The sequence below is a fragment of the Balaenoptera musculus genome, chromosome 18 (assembly GCF_009873245.2).
Source record: "Balaenoptera musculus isolate JJ_BM4_2016_0621 chromosome 18, mBalMus1.pri.v3, whole genome shotgun sequence".
In the NCBI taxonomy this organism is placed as follows: Eukaryota; Metazoa; Chordata; class Mammalia; order Artiodactyla; family Balaenopteridae; genus Balaenoptera; species Balaenoptera musculus.
The window spans coordinates 25,028,667-25,048,701 of NC_045802.1; the positions used below are offsets into that span (position 1 = coordinate 25,028,667).

The 20,035-nt window shown below is 37.5% G+C and overlaps 1 protein-coding gene across 4 annotated transcripts in view; it reads left to right on the top strand.

Annotated features, from left to right (window-relative positions):
* The window catches only part of VWA8 (von Willebrand factor A domain containing 8), a 370,485-nt gene that overhangs the window by 7,924 nt on the left and 342,526 nt on the right, over positions 1 to 20,035 (top strand). For 3 of the 4 annotated variants that reach the window (XM_036831946.1, XM_036831947.1, XM_036831948.1), the window contains exon 2: positions 14,703 to 14,780. In XM_036831946.1, coding sequence (XP_036687841.1) covers positions 14,703 to 14,780 — 78 coding nt within the window. Of the gene's footprint in view, positions 1 to 13,060; positions 13,169 to 14,702; positions 14,781 to 20,035 lie in introns of those variants that run through there. The other variant, XM_036831950.1, reaches the window with a different exon arrangement.

The window sequence follows — 20,035 nt, forward strand, 5'->3', positions numbered from 1 at the left end:
TTACACATTGGGTAATGTAAGAGACAAGAATCTTATAAAATAGACAGGATGTAAGTAATACAGCTAGTAACATTGGCAGTCATAGTGCAGCAGGGAGACACAAAGCATAAACAGTTCAGAAACAAAGAACAAATTAAAACAATGATTAGTGTAAGTAGTTGTAATCTGGTTGCAATAAACCATCAAGAATTTGGAGAGAGAAAATTAAATCTAGTCTTGCACCAGCTTACTTTTAACAACAAAATTCACTTAATTAACTTTGATCTAAACCTAGCCAATCCTGACCATCCACAAACCTTCCATCACTTTCTGTATCCATATTAGTTTGTCCCTTATTTTTTTCCATCCAGAAATAACCAGCTCTAAGATAAGCTTTCTTTCTTTTCCCTTAATAAAATGCAATTCCATTTCTAATATCTTCTTTACAGAAAAACACACATTCTACTTTCCTACTGTATACTGAAATGTTTACGTTATTATTTCAGTTAGCTTTCATGACATGTTTAAATTTGATGGACATCTCAAAGACACAGGAAGAGAAATGCCAGTTCCCTCTACAAGGCTTTTGTTTAAGGTCAGAATTCTGAGAAGATATTTTGTCAAACCGGCTTTTTAACTTAACTGCATACACACACACGCACACACACACACACACACACAAACACACACACACACAAATTGGCCCAACTTGGCCATTTAAGGTTGAGATCTCTTTTAGTATTAAAATTTAGGTACTTGCAAGTGTGATCTGGCTGGCGTATTAGTTGGAGGTTGGCTTTCTGATGCCCCTTTAAAGATGTCAGGTCAGCCTCCTCCCCAACCTCTTAGCTCAGACTTCTTGGTTTCCTTTACTGAGCAAATCCCAGGTTCCCCTAATGTCTTCCAGTTAGGGGGGTCTCCCAGTGTTTTTCAACCAGGCTCCCCTAATGTTACTGAGTCCAAGCTCACTCTGCTCGCTGCATGACAGGCCAATAAATCGGAGACAGGTGTTGAGGCAGGGAATAACGACTTTATTCAGAAAGCTGGCAGACCGAGAAGATGGCAGACTAATGTCTCCGAAAAACCATCTTATCGGGGTTTGGATGCCAGTTTCTTTTATAGAACAGAGAGGGGGAGGAGATGAGGAAGTAATGTAAAAAGGCCATAAGATTTGCAACTGTCCCCTGGAATGGCCAGCCTTGGGGAGGGGATGTGTTCATTTCTTCTTTCTTGCAGTCATCTGCAGGTGGACAGGGTCAGGATGTACAAAGGCACTTTGGTTTAACATTCAGGCAGAGGGACAGGGTTCCCTGAGGCAGTCCATTGCGTATAGACAGCATCCTTTTAGTGAACAAAAGCAGCGGAAAGCAAAGGTTAAAGTAAAAGAAACAGATCCAACATATAGTCAGATTTGGCTCTTCCCTGTTACACTAATACCTTTAGATTAGGGGGGGTCACTCCCTAATGTCTTTCAGTTGGGAAGCCGGGTACCTGTTAGACACTGCCAAATGAAACTCAAGATCATCAGCCATTAACAGATCCTAGAACCAGGAGAGACCCAGGTTTGTCTGGACTCTGAGGAGGCGGATGGGCACAAGAGGCCTCTTCTGGTATCAAGGTTCTGGATCCTTGTAGAGTTTAGGCAAAGGAGAGAAGTATGCTCTGGGTCCCTTCGTAATTGGTTGCCAAAACTGTTGACTGAAAAAAATGTACAACCTAGAAGTTGAGTTATGTTTAATTCGGTGGACAGTTTGAAGACTTCAAGCCTGGGACACAGGATCTCAGATGACCCGGGACTGCTTCATCGAAGAGGCAAGGGGGGAGCCAGGATATATTAGGAGTTTTTTCAATAAAGACCAGGTAGTTGGAACATCAAAAGATTACTGTTAATTAAAGAAAATCAGATATCTCAAGTTAAGGAATTTAGCGCTTTTCTACGTATGAGAAGATACAAAGTCTGGGCTCATTGAAATCATTCCTTTGAGATGCACCGCAGATATTTAGGGCCAGTATCCTGGGCTTTCTTATCCCAAGTCTCCTCAAGGTGCACTGTCCGGGATGGCATTTTGTTTCTATCCTGAGCTCCCTCAGGGTTCACCTTCGGGGTGGCTGTAATGTGGTGGCTTGATGGCTGCAATGTCCTTTGTTTACTGATATGGCAGGCAGTATTTTGGTTCACAAATGGAATCAGAATATCCTAGTAATTTGTTAGCTACCATCTCTTTTTTTTTTAATAGTAATCTTTTATTTATTTATTTATTCTTATATTTATTTCTGGCTGTGTTGGGTCTTCGTTTCTGTGCGAGGGCTTTATCTAGTTGTGGCAAGCGGGGGCCACTCTTCATCGCGGTGCGCGGGCCCCTTCACTATGGCGGCCTCTCTTCTTGTGGAGCACAGGCTCCAGACGCGCAAGCTCAGTAGTTGTGGCTCACGGGCCCAGCTGCTCCGCGGCATGTGGGATCGTCCCAGACCAGGGCTCGAACCCGTGTCCCCTGCATTGGCAGGCAGATTCCCAACCACTGCACCACCAGGGAAGCCCAGCTACCGTCTCTTTTTGAAAATAGATAAAAAGCTCATCTTTAACTGCCAGAAAATGTATGTTATTTCTTTATTTCCTTGATTTGTATTGCCATTACACTTACTCCTCATAATTTTATCTTAATATATTCTTATTCTTGAAAGTTTTATCTTTATCATATTTTTCTGCAATGAAAAATGTCTAAATGTTAAAATGTTTCTATCATTGTAATTATTAGAGCACAATTGTTCAAAAGAACAATATGTTTCAAATTTTTTTAAAAACTAAAATTTTGTGGAAACATACCTATTAATAACATGAGTAGCACTTTTTCCCAGTTGACTATAAATTACTGTAATTGATATTCCCTAATTTTATTGCTGGAATATAAAGAATTTTGATATAGCAATATCACTCAATTTTTTGCTGACTTTCTAAGTAAAAAATATGTTGATTTATTATCAAAATGATATTTTTAATGATCTATAAACTGGCAACTTGATTATAGCCTTTTCATTTTGTTCGTGGCAAAGAATTGGAAACCACTTGACTTGCAAGTAAAATCACTGACCCAGCCAATAGAATCATTCCGCCTCAATATCTGGGAAGTTCACTAAAAAGGCTTCACCAAAATTTATCAAATGGCTATGGTTATTTTCTCACATAGAGGCTACTTTTTTATTCTAATGTACTCAGAAAGAGTTGTTAAAATAAAACTTTCATTCAGCATACCTTTGCCACCACAATATTTTTTGGAGAAAACGCTTTTACTTTATCACGTTTAAATACTTTCTGTCAAATTCTTAGTTTTCATAATTAACAAAGGTAGTCTGTACTGTCAATCCAGTCAGCCAAATTAGACTTTCTGGCAGAAAAAGTATTTTTCCCTTTCAATTCAAATGAATGTGTTAATGTATATTTTAAGAAATGTTATAAAAACCACTGAAAAATAAATTATGGGACACATTTTGAAGGCTAGATTACTAAAGGCAGTAAAGCCAACAATAAAGGAATCTCGTGGTTACATATTTAAGTTATTTATTTCATAATATATGATAATATAGTTTTGCTCTTTCATGTATAGTAAAGTAATATAGTTAAAATAATTTATTTATGTAAAGAGGACTGTGGCAGAAGTCATGATATTATTTTATTAAATGTGTAATGAACTTTGTTTATGGGCCTTAGAGAACAGTTAAATAGAAATCATGTATAACAATCAGTAATAAATTCATCCATTTCTTTAGACCTCATGATCAATCTTTGCCATTGTATTTAGTGGAACAGAACACTATTTGGTTCAGAAGCTAGTACATAACCTTTTCATTATAAGAGTTAGAAAATACCATTTTATAAGATGAGGAATGACTATATTGGAATGAATATTTCATGATGATGTTTGTTTGAGAATAACTTTTTATCTACCTTTTTGAAAGATATACATTTGATCTGAAACATTTAAAAGTTTTCCCTGTGGTATTTATCCAGTGTATTGTGAAAAATTTGGTAGTGCTGAAACCTATTTCAGTTACATTAAAATGAATCAGCATTAATAATGTATACTACTTCAGATGTTCAGAGGTGCCTTTTTTTTTTTTTCTGTGAATAGCATGTTCTCAGGATAAGAATTGAGAAAAGCTGAACAAATAGCTTACCTTTAAGGTTGTGAAAAGCCAGTTTTTTTTGTTTTTGTTTTTTGTTTTTTTTTAATCAGTCATCAATTTTATACACGTCAGTGTATACATGTCAATCCCAATCGCCCAATTCAGCACACCACCATGCCCACCCCAACGCGGTTTTCCCCCCTTGGTGTCCATACGTTTGTTCTCTACATCTGGGTCTCAACTTCTGCCCTGCAAACCGGTTCATCTGTACCATTTTTCTAGGTTCCACATACATGCGTTAATATACGATATTTATTTTTCTCTTTCTGACTTACTTCACTCTGTATGACAGTCTCTACATCCATCCACGTCTCAACAAATGACTCAGTTTTGTTCCTTTTTATGGCTGAGTAATATTCCATTGTATATATGTACCACATCTTCTTTATCCATTCGTCTGTTGATGGGCATTTAGGTTGCTTCCATGACCTGGCTATTGTAAATAGTGCTGCAATGAACATTGGGGTGCATGTGTCTTTTTGAATTATGGTTTTCTCTGGGTATATGCCCAGTAGTGGGATTGCTGGGTCATATGGTAATTCTATTTTTAGTTTTTTAAGGAACCTCCATATTGTTCTCCATAGTGGCTGTATCAATTTACATTCCCACCAACAGTGCAAGAGGGTTCCCTTTTCTCCACACCCTCTCCAGCATTTGTTGTTTGTAGATTTTCTGATGATGCCCATTCTAACTGGTGTGAGGTGATACTTCATTGTAGTTTTGATTTGCATTTCTCTAATAATTAGTGATATTGAGCATGTTTTCATGTGCTTCTTGGCCATCTGTATGTCTTCTTTGGAGAAATGTCTATTTAGATCTTCTGCCCATTTTTGGGTTGGGTTGTTTGTTTCTTTAATATTGAGCTGAATGAGCTGTTTATATATTTTGGAGATTAATCCTTTGTCCATAGATTTGTTTGCAAATATTTTCTCCCATTCTGAGGGTTGTCTTTTCGTCTTGTTTATGGTTTCCTTTGCTGTGCAAAAACTTTGAAGTTTCATTAGGTCCCATTTGTTTATTTTTGTTTTTATTTCCATGACTCTAGGAGGTGGATCAAAAAAGATCTTGCTGTGATTTATGTCAAAGAGTGTTCTTCCTATGTTTTCCTCTAAGAGTGTTATAGTGCCCAGTCTTACATTTAGGTCTCGAATCCATTTTGAGTTTATTTTTGTGTATGGTGTTAGGGAGTATTCTAATTTCATTCTTTTACATGTAGCTGTCCAGTTTTCCCAGCACCACTTATTGAAGAGACTGTCTTTTCTCCATTGTATATCTTTGCCTCCTTTGTCATAGATTAGTTGACCATAGGTGCATGGGTTTATCTCTGGGCTTTCTATCTTGTTCCATTGATCTATGTTTCTGTTTTTGTGCCAGTACCATATTGTCTTGATTACTGTAGCTTTGTGGTATAGTCTGATGTCAGGGAGTCTGATTCCTCCAGCTCCGTTTTTTTCCCTCAAGACTGCTTTGGCTATTCGGGGTCTTTTGTGTCTCCATACAAATTTTAAGATGATTTGTTCTAGTTCCGTAAAAAATGCCATTAGTAATTTGATAGGGATTGCATTGAATCTGTAGATTGCTTTGGGTAGTATAGTCATTTTCACAATATTGATGCTTCCAATCCAAGAACATGGTATATCTCTCCATCTGTTGGTATCATCTTTAATTTCTTTCATCAGTGTCTTATAGTTTTCTGCATACAGGTCTTTTGTCTCCCTAGGAAGGTTTGTTCCTAGGTATTTTATTCTTTTTGTTGCAGTGGTAAATGGAAGTGTTTCCATAATTTCTCTTTCAGATTTTTCATCATTAGTGTATAGGAATGCAAGAGATTTCTGTGCATTAATTTTGTATCCTGCAACGTTACCAAATTCATTGATTAGCTCTAGTAGTTTTCTGGTGGCATTTTTAGGATTCTCTATGTATAGTATCATGTCATCTGCAAACAGTGACAGTTTTACTTCTTTTCCAATTTGTATTCCTTTTATTTCTTTTTCTTCTCTGATTGCCGTGGCTAGGACTTCCAAAACTATGTTGAATAATAGTGGTGAGAGTGGACATCCTTGTCTCATTCCTGATCTTAGAGGAAATGCTTTCAGTTTTTCACCATTGAGAATGATGTTTGCTGTGGGTTTGTCATATATGGCCTTTATTATGTTGAGGTAGGTTCCCTCTATGCCCACTTTCTGGAGAGTTTTTATCATAAATGGGTGTTGAATTTTGTCAAAAGCTTTTTCTGCATCTATTGAGATGATCATATGGTTTTTCTTCTTCAATTTGTTAATATGGTGTATCACATTGATTGATTTGCGTATATTGAAGAACCCTTTCATCCCTGGGATAAATCCCACTTGATCGTGGTGTATGATCCTTTTAATGTGTTGTTGCATTCTGTTTGCTAGTATTTTGTTGAGGATTTTTGCATCTATATTCATCAGTGATATTGGTCTGTAATGTTCTTTTTTTGTAGTATCTTTGTCTGGTTTTGGTATCAGGGTGGTGGTGGCCTCATAGAATGAGTTTGGGAGTGTTCCTTCGTCTGCAATTTTTTGGAAGAGTTTGAGAAGGATGGGTGTTAGTTCTTCTCTAAATGTTTGATAGAATTCACCTGTGAAGCCATCTGGTCCTGGACTTTTGTTTGTTGGAAGATTTTTAATCACAGTTTCAATTTCATTACTTGTGATTGGTCTGTTCATATTTTCTGTTTCTTCCTGATTCAGTCTTGGAAGGTTATACCTTTCTAAGAATTTGTCCATTTCTTCCAGGTTGTCCATTTTATTGGCATAGAGTTGCTTGTAGTAGTCTCTTAGGATGCTTTGTATTTCTGCGATGTCTGTTGTAACTTCTCCTTTTTCATTTCTAATTTTATTGATTTGAGTCCTCTCCCTCTTTTTCTTGATGAGTCTGGCTAATGGCTTATCAATTTTGTTTATCTTCTCAAAGAACCACCTTTTAGTTTTATTGATGTTTGCTATTGTTTTCTTTGTTTCTATTTCATTTATTTCCGCTCTGATCTTTATGATTTCTTTCCTTCTGCTAACTTTGGGTTTTGTTTGTTCTTCTTTCTCTAGTTCCTTTAGGTGTAAGGTTAGATTGTTTATTTGAGATTTTTCTTGTTTCTTTAGGTAGGCTTGTATAGCTATAAACTTCCCTCTTAGAACTGCTTTTGCTGCATCCCATAGGTTTTGGATCGTCGCGTTTTCATTGTCATTTGTCTCTAGGTATTTTTTGATTTCCTCTTTGATTTCTTCAGTGATCTCTTGGTTATTTAGTAACGTATTGTTTAGCCTCCATGTGTTTGTGGTTTTTAAGTTTTTTTCCCTGTAATTCATTTCTAATCTCGTAGCGTTGTGGTCAGAAAAGATGCTTGATATGACTTCAATTTTCTTAAATTTACTGAGGCTTGATTTGTGACCCAAGATGTGATCTATCCTGGAGAATGTTCTGTGTGCACTTGAGAAGTGTAATCTGCTGTTTTTGGATGGAATGTCCTATAAATATCAATTAAATCTATCTGATCTATTGTGTCATTTAAAGCTTCTGTTTCCTTATTTATTTTCATTTTGGATGATCTGTCCATTGGTGTAAGTGAGGTGTTAAAGTCCCCCACTATTATTGTGTTACTGTTGATTTCCTCTTTTATAGCTGTTAGCAGTTTACCTTATGTATTGAGGTGCTCCTATGTTGGGTGCATATATATTTATAATTGTTATATCTTCTTCTTGGATTGATCCCTTGATCATTATGTAGTGTCCTTCCTTGTCTCTTGTAACATTCTTTATTTTAAAGTCATTTTATCTGATACGAGTATAGCTACTCCAGCTTTTTTTTGATTTCCATTTGCATGGAATATCTTTTTCCATCCCCTCACTTTCAGTCTGTATGTGTCCCTAGGTCTGAAGTGGGTCTCTTGTAGACAGCATATATATGGGTCTTGTTTTTGTATTCATTCAGCAAGCCTGTGTCTTTTGGTTGGAGCATTTAATCCATTCACGTTTAAGGTAATTATCGATATGTATGTTCCTATGACCATTTTCTTAATTGTTTTGGGTTTGTTTTTGTAGGTCCTTTTCTTCTCTTGTGTTTCCCACTTAGAGAAGTTCCTTTAGCATTTGTTGTAGAGCTGGTTTGGTGGTGCTGAATTCTCTTAGCTTTTGATTGTCTGTAAAGCTTTTGATTTCTCCATCGAATCTAAATGAGATCCTTGCCGGGTAAACTAATCTTGGTTGTAGGTTCTTCCTTTTCATCACTTTAAGTATATCATACCACACTCCCTTCTGACTTGTAGAGTTTCTGCTGAGAAATCAGCTGTTAACCTTATGGGAGTTCCCTTGTATGTTATTTGTCGTTTTTCCCTTGCTGCTTTCAATAATTTTTCTTTGTCTTTAATTTTTGCCAATTTGATTGCTCTGTGTCTTGGCGTGTTTCTCCTTGGGTTTATCCTTATGGGACTCTCTGCACTTCCTGGACTTGGGTGGCTATTTCCTTTCCCATGTTAGGGAAGTTTTTTACTATAATCTCTTCAAGTATTTTCTCTGGTCCTTTCTCTCTCTCTTCTCCTTCTGGGACCCCTATAATGCGAATGTTGTTGCGTTCAATGTTGTCCCAGAGGTCTCTTAGGCTGTCTTCATTTCTTTTCATTCTTTTTTCTTTATTCTGTTCCACAGCAGTGAATTCCACCATTCTGTCCTCCAGGTCACTTATCCGTTCTTCTGCCTCAGTTATTCTGCTATTGATTCCTTCTAGTGTAGTTTTCATTTCAGTTGTTGTATTGTTCATCTCTGTTTGTTTGTTCTTTAATTCTTCTAGGTCTTTGTTAAACATTTCTTGCATCTTCTTGATCTTTGCCTGCATTCTTATTCCGAGGTCCTGGATCACCTTCACTATCATTATTCTGAATTCTTTTTTGGAAGGTTGCCTATCTCCACTTTAATTAGTTGTTTTTCTGGGGTTTTTTCTTGTTCCTTCATCTGGTATATAGCCCTTTGCCTTTTCATCTTGTCTATCTTTCTGTGAATGTGGTTTTTGTTCCACAGGCTGCAGGATTGTAGTTCTTCTTGCTTCTGCTGTCTGCTCTCTGGTGGTTGAGGCTATCTAAGAGGCTTGATGGGAGGCTCTGGTGATGGGTAGAGCTGACTGTTGCTGTGGTGGTCAGAGCTCAGTAAAACTGTAATCCACTTGACTGTTGATGGGTGGGGCTGGGTTCCCTCCCTGTTGGTTGTTTTGCCTGAGGCAACCCAACATTGGAGCCTACCTGGTCTCTTTGGTGGGGCTAATGACAGACTCTGGGAGGGCTCACGCCAAGGAGCACTTCCCAGAACTCCCTCCGCCAGCATCCTCGTCCCCACGGTAAAACAGAGCCACGCCCCGCCTCCACAGGAGACCCTCCAGCACTAGCAGGTAAGTCTGGTTCAGTCTCTCTGGGGGTCACTGCTTCTTCCCCTGGGTCCCTATGCGCACACTGTTTTGTGTGCACCCTCCAAGAGTGGGGTCTCTGTTTCCCCCAGTCCTGTCAAAGTCCTGCAATCAATTCCCACTAGGCTTCAAAGTCTGATTCTCTATGAATTCCTCCTCCTGTTGCCGGACCCCCAGGTTGGGAAGCCTGACATGGGGCTCAGAACCTTCACTCCAGTGGGTGGACTTCTGTGGTATAAGTGTTCTACAGTCTGTGAGTCACCCACCCAGCAGTTATGGGATTTGATTTTACTCTGATTGCGCCCCTCCTACCGTCTCATTGTGGCTTCTCCTTTGTCTTTGCATGCGGGGTATCTTTTTTGGTGAGTTCCAGTGTCTTCCTGTCGATGATTGTCCAGCAGCTAGTTGTGATTCTGGTGTTCTCGCAAGAGGGAGTGAGAGCACGTCCTTCTACGCCGCCATCTTGGTTCCTCTCTGTCTCACAGCCCGAAAAGCCAGTTTTTGAAGCTTTTTTTACTTTGCTCTCTGAGCTCTCCCATCTTGGATTATTTGACAATACTCACTCACACTTCCTCACTCTGCAATATACTGTATCTGACACAGGCCAAAATACTCTGGTCAATTCTAAAGCTACTCTTCACTTTTAGTAGAACTATATGAGATGGAAAGAGCATTCCTAGGCAGGTTTATGTTGGTTTGAATACTTTTGAAAGCAGGCTTCTCCTCAACCATAATTAAATATGCCCCTTTGTTTGGTCCCCTGGAGCAACGCACCGTTCACCATAGTAAACGAAGTGAGAGAAGGGCTCCTGAAAAGACCTGTGGGGATGGAGAGCCTGTAGGGCCATTCTCAGTCAGGTTAATGTTAGGGAGAACACATGGAAGTGAAGATCTGAAAACTGATCCCCTTCAGACTGCCATGCCCTGTCCCCTTGGAAAGTCCTTGTGTACCCTAATTTAAAGACTCTTAATGTAAAGGAGCCATAATCAGTAGTTGTACAGTGTGAGAAATGCTATTACAGAAGGATGAGCCAGATACTATGCAGGACAGGAATGGAGTGATCAATACTTGAGCGAAGTGGAGATCGTGCAAAAGGAAAAGTTAGGGTAGATTCAGTAGGGAGATGAAGATATCTGAGGAGTACTTGTATGAAGGAAAAGTGTGGGAGATGTGGAAGGGCTTCTAGGTCAAGGGAATAAAGCATCAGTTGCTGAGATAAGAATACAAGAGGTAGAGCTGGTTGGAGATGGTTGGACAACATACACAGAGAATATAGAGTTCCATGTTTCTCATGTTAAATTTGAGGTGTCTCTGGAATATCAAAGTAAAGTGTCCAACAGGCTACTGAGAGGTATGGAACTCGGGAGAGAGATCTGAGGCAAAGTAGACATATAAGACTTTAATTGTACAGAGATCAAATGTGGGCTATGGGTATGGATTAGATGACTCAGTCAAGTGTAGCATGGTAACAGCAGATGGCCAAGAACCTAAGCATTTGAGGCAGGAAGGGCAAATGCCTAACTCCTATGAATGTCTTTTTCCTCTTTGCCTACAGCAGACGTGGCTAATTGATCACTGCCCTGTTTCTTAATGAGTCCAATTTCCATTGTGATTTCTTCTTTGGGTTTTTTGGAAGCCTGTTTCTTGATTTCCAAATGTTTAGAGATTTGCCAGTTATCTTTTTGGTACTAAGTTCTAGTTGAATTCCATTTTGATCAGAAAGCATACTTTGTATGATTTTAATCCTTTGAAATTTATTAAGACTTGCATTATGGTACAGCCGAAGATCTAGTTTGATGAATGTTTCATGTGCATTTAAAAAGAATATGCATTCTGCCATTGTTGGGTGTAGTGTTCTATAAAGGTCATTTAGGTTAAGTGGTTAATAAGGTTTTCAGATCTTCTACACTTGGTCTTAGCCAAAAGGCCAAGAACTGGTTGTTTTTATTTCTATATCCTTCTTTTTTTTTTTTTTTTCTACTCTTCCATCACTTACTGAGAGAGATATAGTAAAATATCCAGATATGATTTTGAATTTTTCTCTTCCTCCTTTCAGTTCTGTCAGTTTTTGCTTTATGTTTATTCCCCAGCTCCCTTTTTGCCAGTCACCACCTTAAGTTTGCTGTCTTCCCCCACAAAGGGTAACAGCTCCTTTCAGGAGTTATTCTAAATACACTCACTCTCTCTCCTTGCTCTCTCCTGTCCCCTTCAGGCCCAGTGGTGGTAATGGCTTTCTGTTATTGCTAGTCCCAGGGTACTGCACCATCCTTGTTGGTTTTCCCAAACTCTACCCATACCTTCATAAATGGTTCCTTTATTATTCTCTCCTCAGTTATTCATTTTGAATGGACTATCAGTTTCTTGCTGGGCCCCTGATTGATAATGGATATATTTAGGAAAAGCATTTCAGTCAACAGGAAAATCCAGTGCAAAAAAAAAAGCCTGAAATGAATATATGTCTGACATGCTTAAGGAGTAGCGAAGAGACCTGCATGGCTGGAGTAGAATAAGTGAGGAGGACACTAGTAGGAGATGAGCTCAGAAGGGAAATGGGGTGCCAGATCAGAAATAGCCTTTTAGGCCATTGCAAAGATGGGGGTTGAGCAGAGGACTGGCATTACTTGGTTCCTATTTTCTTATGATCACTGTGGCTGCTCTGTTGAGAATTAACTGTAGGGTGCAAGGGTTGAGACAGGAGATCTGTAAGGGGGTGAGAGGTAATGCTGTTTAAATGAGAAAATGAACTTAAGTAGTAAACCCCTACCTGGCTTGGGTCAGCATTGTGGTGGTAGAGGATGTAGAGAGAAGTGGGCAATACTACATATATATGTAGTGCAGAGTCACTACAGTTTTCTGATGGGTTGTGGGAGAGAAAAGTTAAGAATGGCTGCAAGATTTCTGGTCTGAGAAGCTGGAAGGATTAAGTTGCCATTAGTAGAATTGGGGAATACTGTGAATGGAACACACACAGATCAGAAGTTCGGTTTTGAATATGTCAACTTGAAGCTGACTATTAGGCACCTCAGAGTCTGTTGGTATCCATGCTTCGAGTTCTGTGGTCTGGATTAGAGATATAAATTTGGGAGCAAGCAACATATTAGTTGCACTTAAAGGCATAAGACTAGATGAGCTCATCAAGGAGAGGTTATAGATAGAAAAGAAAAGAGGCTAGAACCGGCCCTCCGCACCCAGTGATCAGAAGTTGAGGAGAGGAAGAAAAGGCAAAGAAGACTTGAGTCATAATGAGGTAGGAGGAAAAGAGAGGAGGTGAGAGGGCAAGGAGAAGAGGGTAAGGAGAGAGAGAGAGAGAGAGAGAGTGGTGGAATCCCTGTGGAGTGAGTCATGATTGGACGCAGGGCTCTGACTCCACTCCAGAAATCACAGTGGTCAGCTCTTCCTGCTACCTGTACCCTGGCAGCCAAGCTGTGGCTAATGACATAGGCTTGGCCAGTTCAATGTTCCTGCCCATGACTTTGAGTCATGAGGGGGTTGTGCCAAGGCTGCAGGAACAGTTTATTTATGGCAGTGTCCTTTTTATTAGAAGATATATCTGAAGACTTTAAGGATGAAGAATCATGACTTTTGCATCTTAAGGTAGTGTGTTTCCAACTTTCCTACAGGTTTGAGAAATATCAAAATAAAATGAGAGAAAAAGTTGCCCTCTGACTGTGTTGTCCCACAGTATGGATCTAATGGTGTCTGGGGTGGTATCTCAGTGAGTTTATCCTGGGGTGTGACTTTGACTGTGCTTCCTGTTGCCTTCCCTAACATATTGTGGACTAGTTTCTGAGCCTAGGTCTCTTCATGATGGGTTCATGCTTCCTGTGAGGTATTTCATAGAACCGCTGTAACAAAAACCCCAATGTCCTCATACTAACCCAGTTTGAGATAGAGTTTCTGTTACAGTAGTTCTGTGAAATAGCTCACAGGAACCATGGGTTACTTAGAGTCAAGATTAAATGAAATAACATAAATAAATATGTCTATAATAGTATTTGCCAAATAGCTGATACTCAGTATTAGCTGATGTCTAGACTAATTCAGAGGAAAATTCCTTTGATTTACACTCTAAGTGTATGTGCATTCTGTATTAGAAAGTATACCTGTGTTTTACACAATGTTTCTACTTATCTCTTAATTTACCACATACCTGTAATATATTTCTTCATCTATAAAAACTTTTTTTTCCATAGATTTACAAATTTCCTCATTTATAAAGTCTCTGTCTCACATATTTGGGGAATGTGTAAAGGACTTAGAAGATAGTAATCATTCAACAAGTGTTGGCTGTTGTTAGTACCATGATTTAAGGCCTTATTCTCCAGGATACCTCACTAGCTCAAAACTGGCAGTGTTGAAAGATGTGTTTTACACAGCTACTTTTTCTAAGTGTTTTTGAGCCCTTTCCAAGTGAAGTTCCAGTTGCAGATGGGATCAATATGTCTATTTTGCTGTTGGAGAGAGCAAAGCAGAGATTGTTTGGTTCACTCCTGCACTTTAGAAGATCAACCAGAAATTAATGTTACTTTAATAAATTAGAACCATGTAGAAGTGACTGAGAGCTTTTGCTCTGTTTTGCTTGTTTCATGTAGGAATTCTTGGCATATATGCCACTGGGGCTTTGCTCTTTTCATGTACCTAGAAATGTTGAATTTGGGAGTTATGTTGCTAGAGAGCTTGAAGTTGTATGTAGTAAAAATAAGAACCTATAAAGATGTAAAAAGGTTGCAAATACATGTTAAAGATACCACCTTATGGGTGCTTTGGATGATCTTAAACAAAAATGCATCCTTCTGTATTGTTGACTTTATTAGTATTGCTATTAATGAGAAAATAAAGCTGGTTAATATATTTTATAGTATTTCACCGTTTTGCTAAAATAGTATTTAAAAAGTGAATTTCACCAACACTTCACTTCTTCTTTATATATATAACTTATACTATGGATACTAGTTGTACAGCATAGTTCCTGACATAGACAGGTGTTTCTACGGATGCCCAACACAGACAGATCTGTGGTACACACATCCCTCTCTGTAGGTCAGGAGAATCATTGTTGCAAAAGCCATAGTGTGTTGTTTTCTTACTTGTCTCTTGTAATGGTTGTGTTTCTGTATTCTCTTTTTAGGTGATACAGTTAATATTGGAGATGTATCCTACAAGTTGAAAACGCCTAAGAGCCCGGAACTTGTGCCACAGAACTACTGTAAGAAACAATCATTTATTTTATGAATTTATCACTTTGTATCACTTCATCCATGAATATTTCAGTAAAATATTTATTTTTCCACATATTGCTGTTTCTGTTTCAACTGAAATAAAATTTATACTTAATAAAATGCACAGATCTTAAGTATTCATTTTGATTAGTTTTGACAATTTTATAAATGTGTATAACCACCAAGATTGCTTTCATCACCTCTGAATGTTCTCTTGTGCCCCCTCCCTGCTCTCCTGCTCTCCTGCTCTGGAAGCCACTGTTCTATTTTCTACCATGGTAGATTAGTTTTGCCAATCTAATTCGTTCTTCAGCTTTCTATAAATAGAATCATATAGTATAGTTTTTTTTGTGTGTGTGTTTTTGGTTTCTTTCCACCGAGAATAATTTTGAGGTTCATCCATATTCCTGTACCGATCAGCTTGCTTTTAATTGCTGAGTAATATTCCATTGTATAAATATACCATAATTTATTTGTTCTTTTGTTGATGGACAGTTGGATGGTTTCCATTTTTGGACTTTTATGAAAAAGGTACTGTGAACATTCCTATACAAGTCTTGTAGTCATAAGTTTTCACTTATCTTAAATAAATAACTAGGAGTTGACGTGTCATAGGGTGGATGCCTGTTTAACTTTACTAAACACTGCCAAAAAGTTCTCCAAAGTAGTTGTACTGTTTTACCCTTTGACCAACAGCAGTGTTCCACATCCTTGCCAACCTTGCCATCCTTTTAGATTTTACTCATTCTACAAAGTGTGAAATGGTAACTCATCATGGTTTTTGTTTTATAACAGCTGTATTGAAATACAATTCATATACCATAAAATTCACCTTTTTAAAGTGTACAACTCAGTGGTTTTTAGCATATTCACAGAGTTGTGCAACCATGCCACTATCTAACTTTAGAACGTTTTTCATCAAGTCAAAAAGAAACCTCACACTCATTAACAGTCACTCCCTGTTTCGTCCTCCTCCTCTTCCCCCTGCTGCCCCTCTAGCCTTTGGCAATCATTAATATACTTTCTGTTTCTTTGGATTTGCCTATTCTTAACATTTCATATAAATGGGATCATATAATATGTGGCCTTTGTGTTTGGCTTATTTCACTTATAATGTTTTCAAGGTTCATTCATATTGTAGCATGTATCAGTGCTTCATTCCTTTTTATGGCTAAATAGTGTTCAGTTGTATGGATATACCACTTTTTGTTTATTCATTCATCAGTTTTGGGATATTATGAATAATACTGCTATAAATGTTCATATACAAGTTTTTATACAGACATATGTTTTCAGTTTTCTTGGATATGTGCCTAGGAGTAGAATTGCTAGGTTATATGGTAACTCTGTTTAACATTTCCAGGAATTATCAAACTGTTTTCCAAAGAGGCTGTACCATTTTACATTCCCACCAGCAATGTACGAGGGTTCCAGTTCCTCCATATCTTCAACACTTATTATTGTCTGTCCTTTTTATTGTAGCCATCTTCATGGGTATGAAGTGGTATCTCATTATTGTTTCGATTTGAATTTCTCTAATGACTCACAATCACTCCTTTGCTCAAAATCATGTCAATTCTTTTCTCAGAATTCCTTAAAGCACTCTAATACCTTAGGAACAAAGGTCAATCCTTACCTTTCATGATCTAGTCTCAGCCTCATCTCCTGTCACTGTACTTCCCCTATTCTATGTTCCAGTCATTGGGCACAATATAAAATAATTTTTTGTTCACTTTTCATATTCTTTCAGTAGACAATGCGCTCCTTGAGGGAGAATATCTCACTTTCATCCAATACAAATTTCCATTGACTCTACCTCCTAAATGGCTCTGCGATCTGTCCTCTCTACTCTGTCCCACTTTTCTTTCACTGTATTTTTTTTGAGGTTTTTTCTGTTGGCTTTTTTTTTGGCCATGCCACACGCATGCAGGATCTTAGTTCCCTGACCAGGAATCAAACCCATGCCCCCTGCAGTGGAAGTGCAGTGTCTTAACCACTGGACCTCCAGAGAAGTCCCTTGAGTTATTTTCTTAGTGGTAATTCTAGGGGTTATAATTAACAGTTTAACTTAAAACAAACTTGTTCATATTAATACTAACAATTTCAATAGTATATAAAAACTTTGTTCCAGTATAACTCTGATCCCTTCTACTTCCTTTGTACTATTATTGTCATACAAATTATAGCTTTATATATTAAAAATCTAGTGACACAATTTTGTAATTATCATTTTATGAAATTGTCTTTTAAATCAGATAAAAGAAAAGAGTTACAAACAAAAATATGTTTATATTGTTTTTACATTTACATATATAGTTACCTTTACTGGAATGCTATTGTGTGGATTTGAGTTACTGTCTAGTGTGCTTTTATTTTGGCCTGAAAGAAGGACACTCTTTAGTATTTTTTATAGGGCAGATCTGCTAGAGATGAATTCTCAGTTTTTATTTGTCTGGAAATTTCTTAATTTCACCTTTACTGTTTGAAGAATTCTTGGTTGACAGTTTTTTCTTTTCAGCACTTTGAATATGTCATCTTACTGCCTCTGGCCTCCATAGTTTCTGATGAGAAGTCAGTTATTAATTTTATTAAGGATCCCCTCTATGTGATGAATCACCTTTCTCTCTGCTATCAAGATATTTTCTCTTTGTCTTTGTCTTTTGATAATTTGACTATGATGTGTCTGAATGTGGTCTCTATGAGTTTTCCTACCTGATGTTTGTTGAGCTATATACACTATACTTTCATTTACATCACATACCCTTTGTACTATTGTCAACATATATTTTAATTCCATATATGCTAAAACACTATGATATTTATTGTCATTTTTGCTATAACAGTGATATTTATTGTTGTTATTTTTGCTTTAAACAATAATAGAATTTTAAATAAAATAAATATATAGGTACAAAATGAAGATAGTTTTAGAAGCTTTTAATATTTTTCCATATTTTAATGCTTTATACTGCTTTTTATTCCTTTCTGCAGATTCAGGCATACATCATCTGAAAGCATTTCCCTTTAGCCAGAAGAGTTTCTTTTAGCATTTCTTTTAGTATGTTTGCTAGATATGCATTCTCTCATCTGTTGTCTGTCTTAAATTGTGTTTATTTTGCTTTCATTTTCAAAGCATTTTTTTTGTTATTGTTGGATATGGAATGCCAGTTTTTTTTCTTTTAGTACTTCTGGTTTCTATTGTTTCTAATAAAAAGTTAGCTATAATTTTTGTTTTTTGCCTGTTTGTAACTTGTCTGTTTTCTGTATCTGCATTTAAGATTCTTTTTTTATTTTTTATTTTTCACCAGAAGTTTGGCTTGATGTACCGAGGTACGGTTTACTTTGAATTTATCTTTGTTGTGTTTCTCTAAGCTTGAATCTACGGGTTAATAACTGTCATCAGTTTTGGTAACTTCTTGTCCATAACTAAGTTAATTGATTCTCTCTTCTCTTTCGTATGTTCATTGTTAGTCCCATCTGATGATTCATTCATTTGGGTTAATATATTTCATTTCTACCATGTTCATTTGGTTTTCCTTTTTTTTTTTCCAATTTTTTGGTCACGCCACCCCACATGCAGGATCTTAGTTCCTCCACTGGGGATGGAACCCACACCCACTGCAGTGAAAGCATAGAGTCTTAACTACTGGACTGCCAGGGAAGTCCCTAGTTTTCCTTTTTATTTTTCATCTCTCATGCTTGAATACGTGGATGGGAAAGAGTTGGTGGTAGGTGCAGATTTTCTCTGTTGCTGGAACTTCTCATCATGCCAGCCCATGTATGGCCGTTATAGGTTTGTTAAAAGTTCAACTTGTTTACCCTGACACATCTATGGCAGATTCTTCCTCCTCTTGCCATTCTACCAGGGATGAAAGTTAGCTGTGTGTCTCTTCTCTCCTTGAAAGGGCTCATTACTTTCTATAATCTAGTTCATTTAGATTTCTTTGTATCCTTAGCTGTATGATGGATTTTAAGAAACTGTGATTTTTGTAGATTAACTGGTTTGTCCTGGTTGTTATGTTGGAAGTGAAATTCTCTTGCAGTTCTTGCCATCCTAATTAGAAGTGGGAGTCAGGAATATTTATTTTTTGATGTTCATTATTTAATGGTTATGCCTAATCATATTATTTTAATAGACAGGTTTTCTTTTCTAGGGGTGAGACTAATGGCTTAATTCTTTAACAAGTTGTTATACTTGTCTAGAGAAAAATTAACAAAATAGATCTATAACATCTTACATGTCATAGGTACGTGATAATTGAAAAAAAAAACCCACTCATTTTTCCTGATTTCTGGGTCTTTTCTCATTATGAATGTAGCTAATTTTTTATAATAAACTTCAGATGTGAAGAATAATATCTGCTCTTGATAGACAGTAAGAAAAGTGCTATATAGTTTGAGTTCTGTAGGGAAACAACTACTTGGTGGGGGGAAATTATGTTTAAAATTTTGACTGTACTACTTTCTAGTTGTATGAATTTCTTTCCTTCCTTCCTTCCTTCCTCCCTCCCTCCCTCTCTTCCTTCCTTCCTTCCTTTCTTCCTTCCTCTCTCTCTTCACCCCTTCTTCCCTTCTCTCCTTCCCTCCTTCCTTCCTTCTTTCTTTCTTTTTAGATGTGTCAATTTCCATAGTCATTTAACTGCTCTGAGTCTCCTTGACTATATGGGGATGATCATTTCAACCTTACTGATATATTGTAAGGATTAAATCAAATAGCATATGTGAAATATAGACGATAGTGCCTGGCACATAGTGCTGAATACATATGAGTTCCTGATACAACCATTTCCCCAGTCTCCTGATTCTTGTTCCTTTTCATTTTCCATTATCGCATGCCTGTGACACTATTGAGTATGGGGATTACTAAAGGCTGCTGTGATTCTGCTTAAGACATATGCTAAAAACAGTTTCATCTTCATTCAGTCCTATCCCTAAAAAATGAATCTGGAGTATATTTCAGCTGGATTTAATTTTGAATTTGCCCTCAGTTAGGTTGTTTGCAGGATCACCAATGTTGGTAGGCTCTTCAAATACACTTCAGTTTAAAAAGATCAAACTTAACATATTTACAGTATGGAAAGAATGTTGGCCTTTTCAGTCTCACCTAGACCTGAAGCATGGTCATTGCCTGATAGCTATCAACAAGGGATAGCACTATCCATCCCTTCTTTTAACAACTAAGATGCCATAGTCTCTTGTCTGGGGTCTGCTGAAGTACTTTGTCATAATCACAGATACTTAC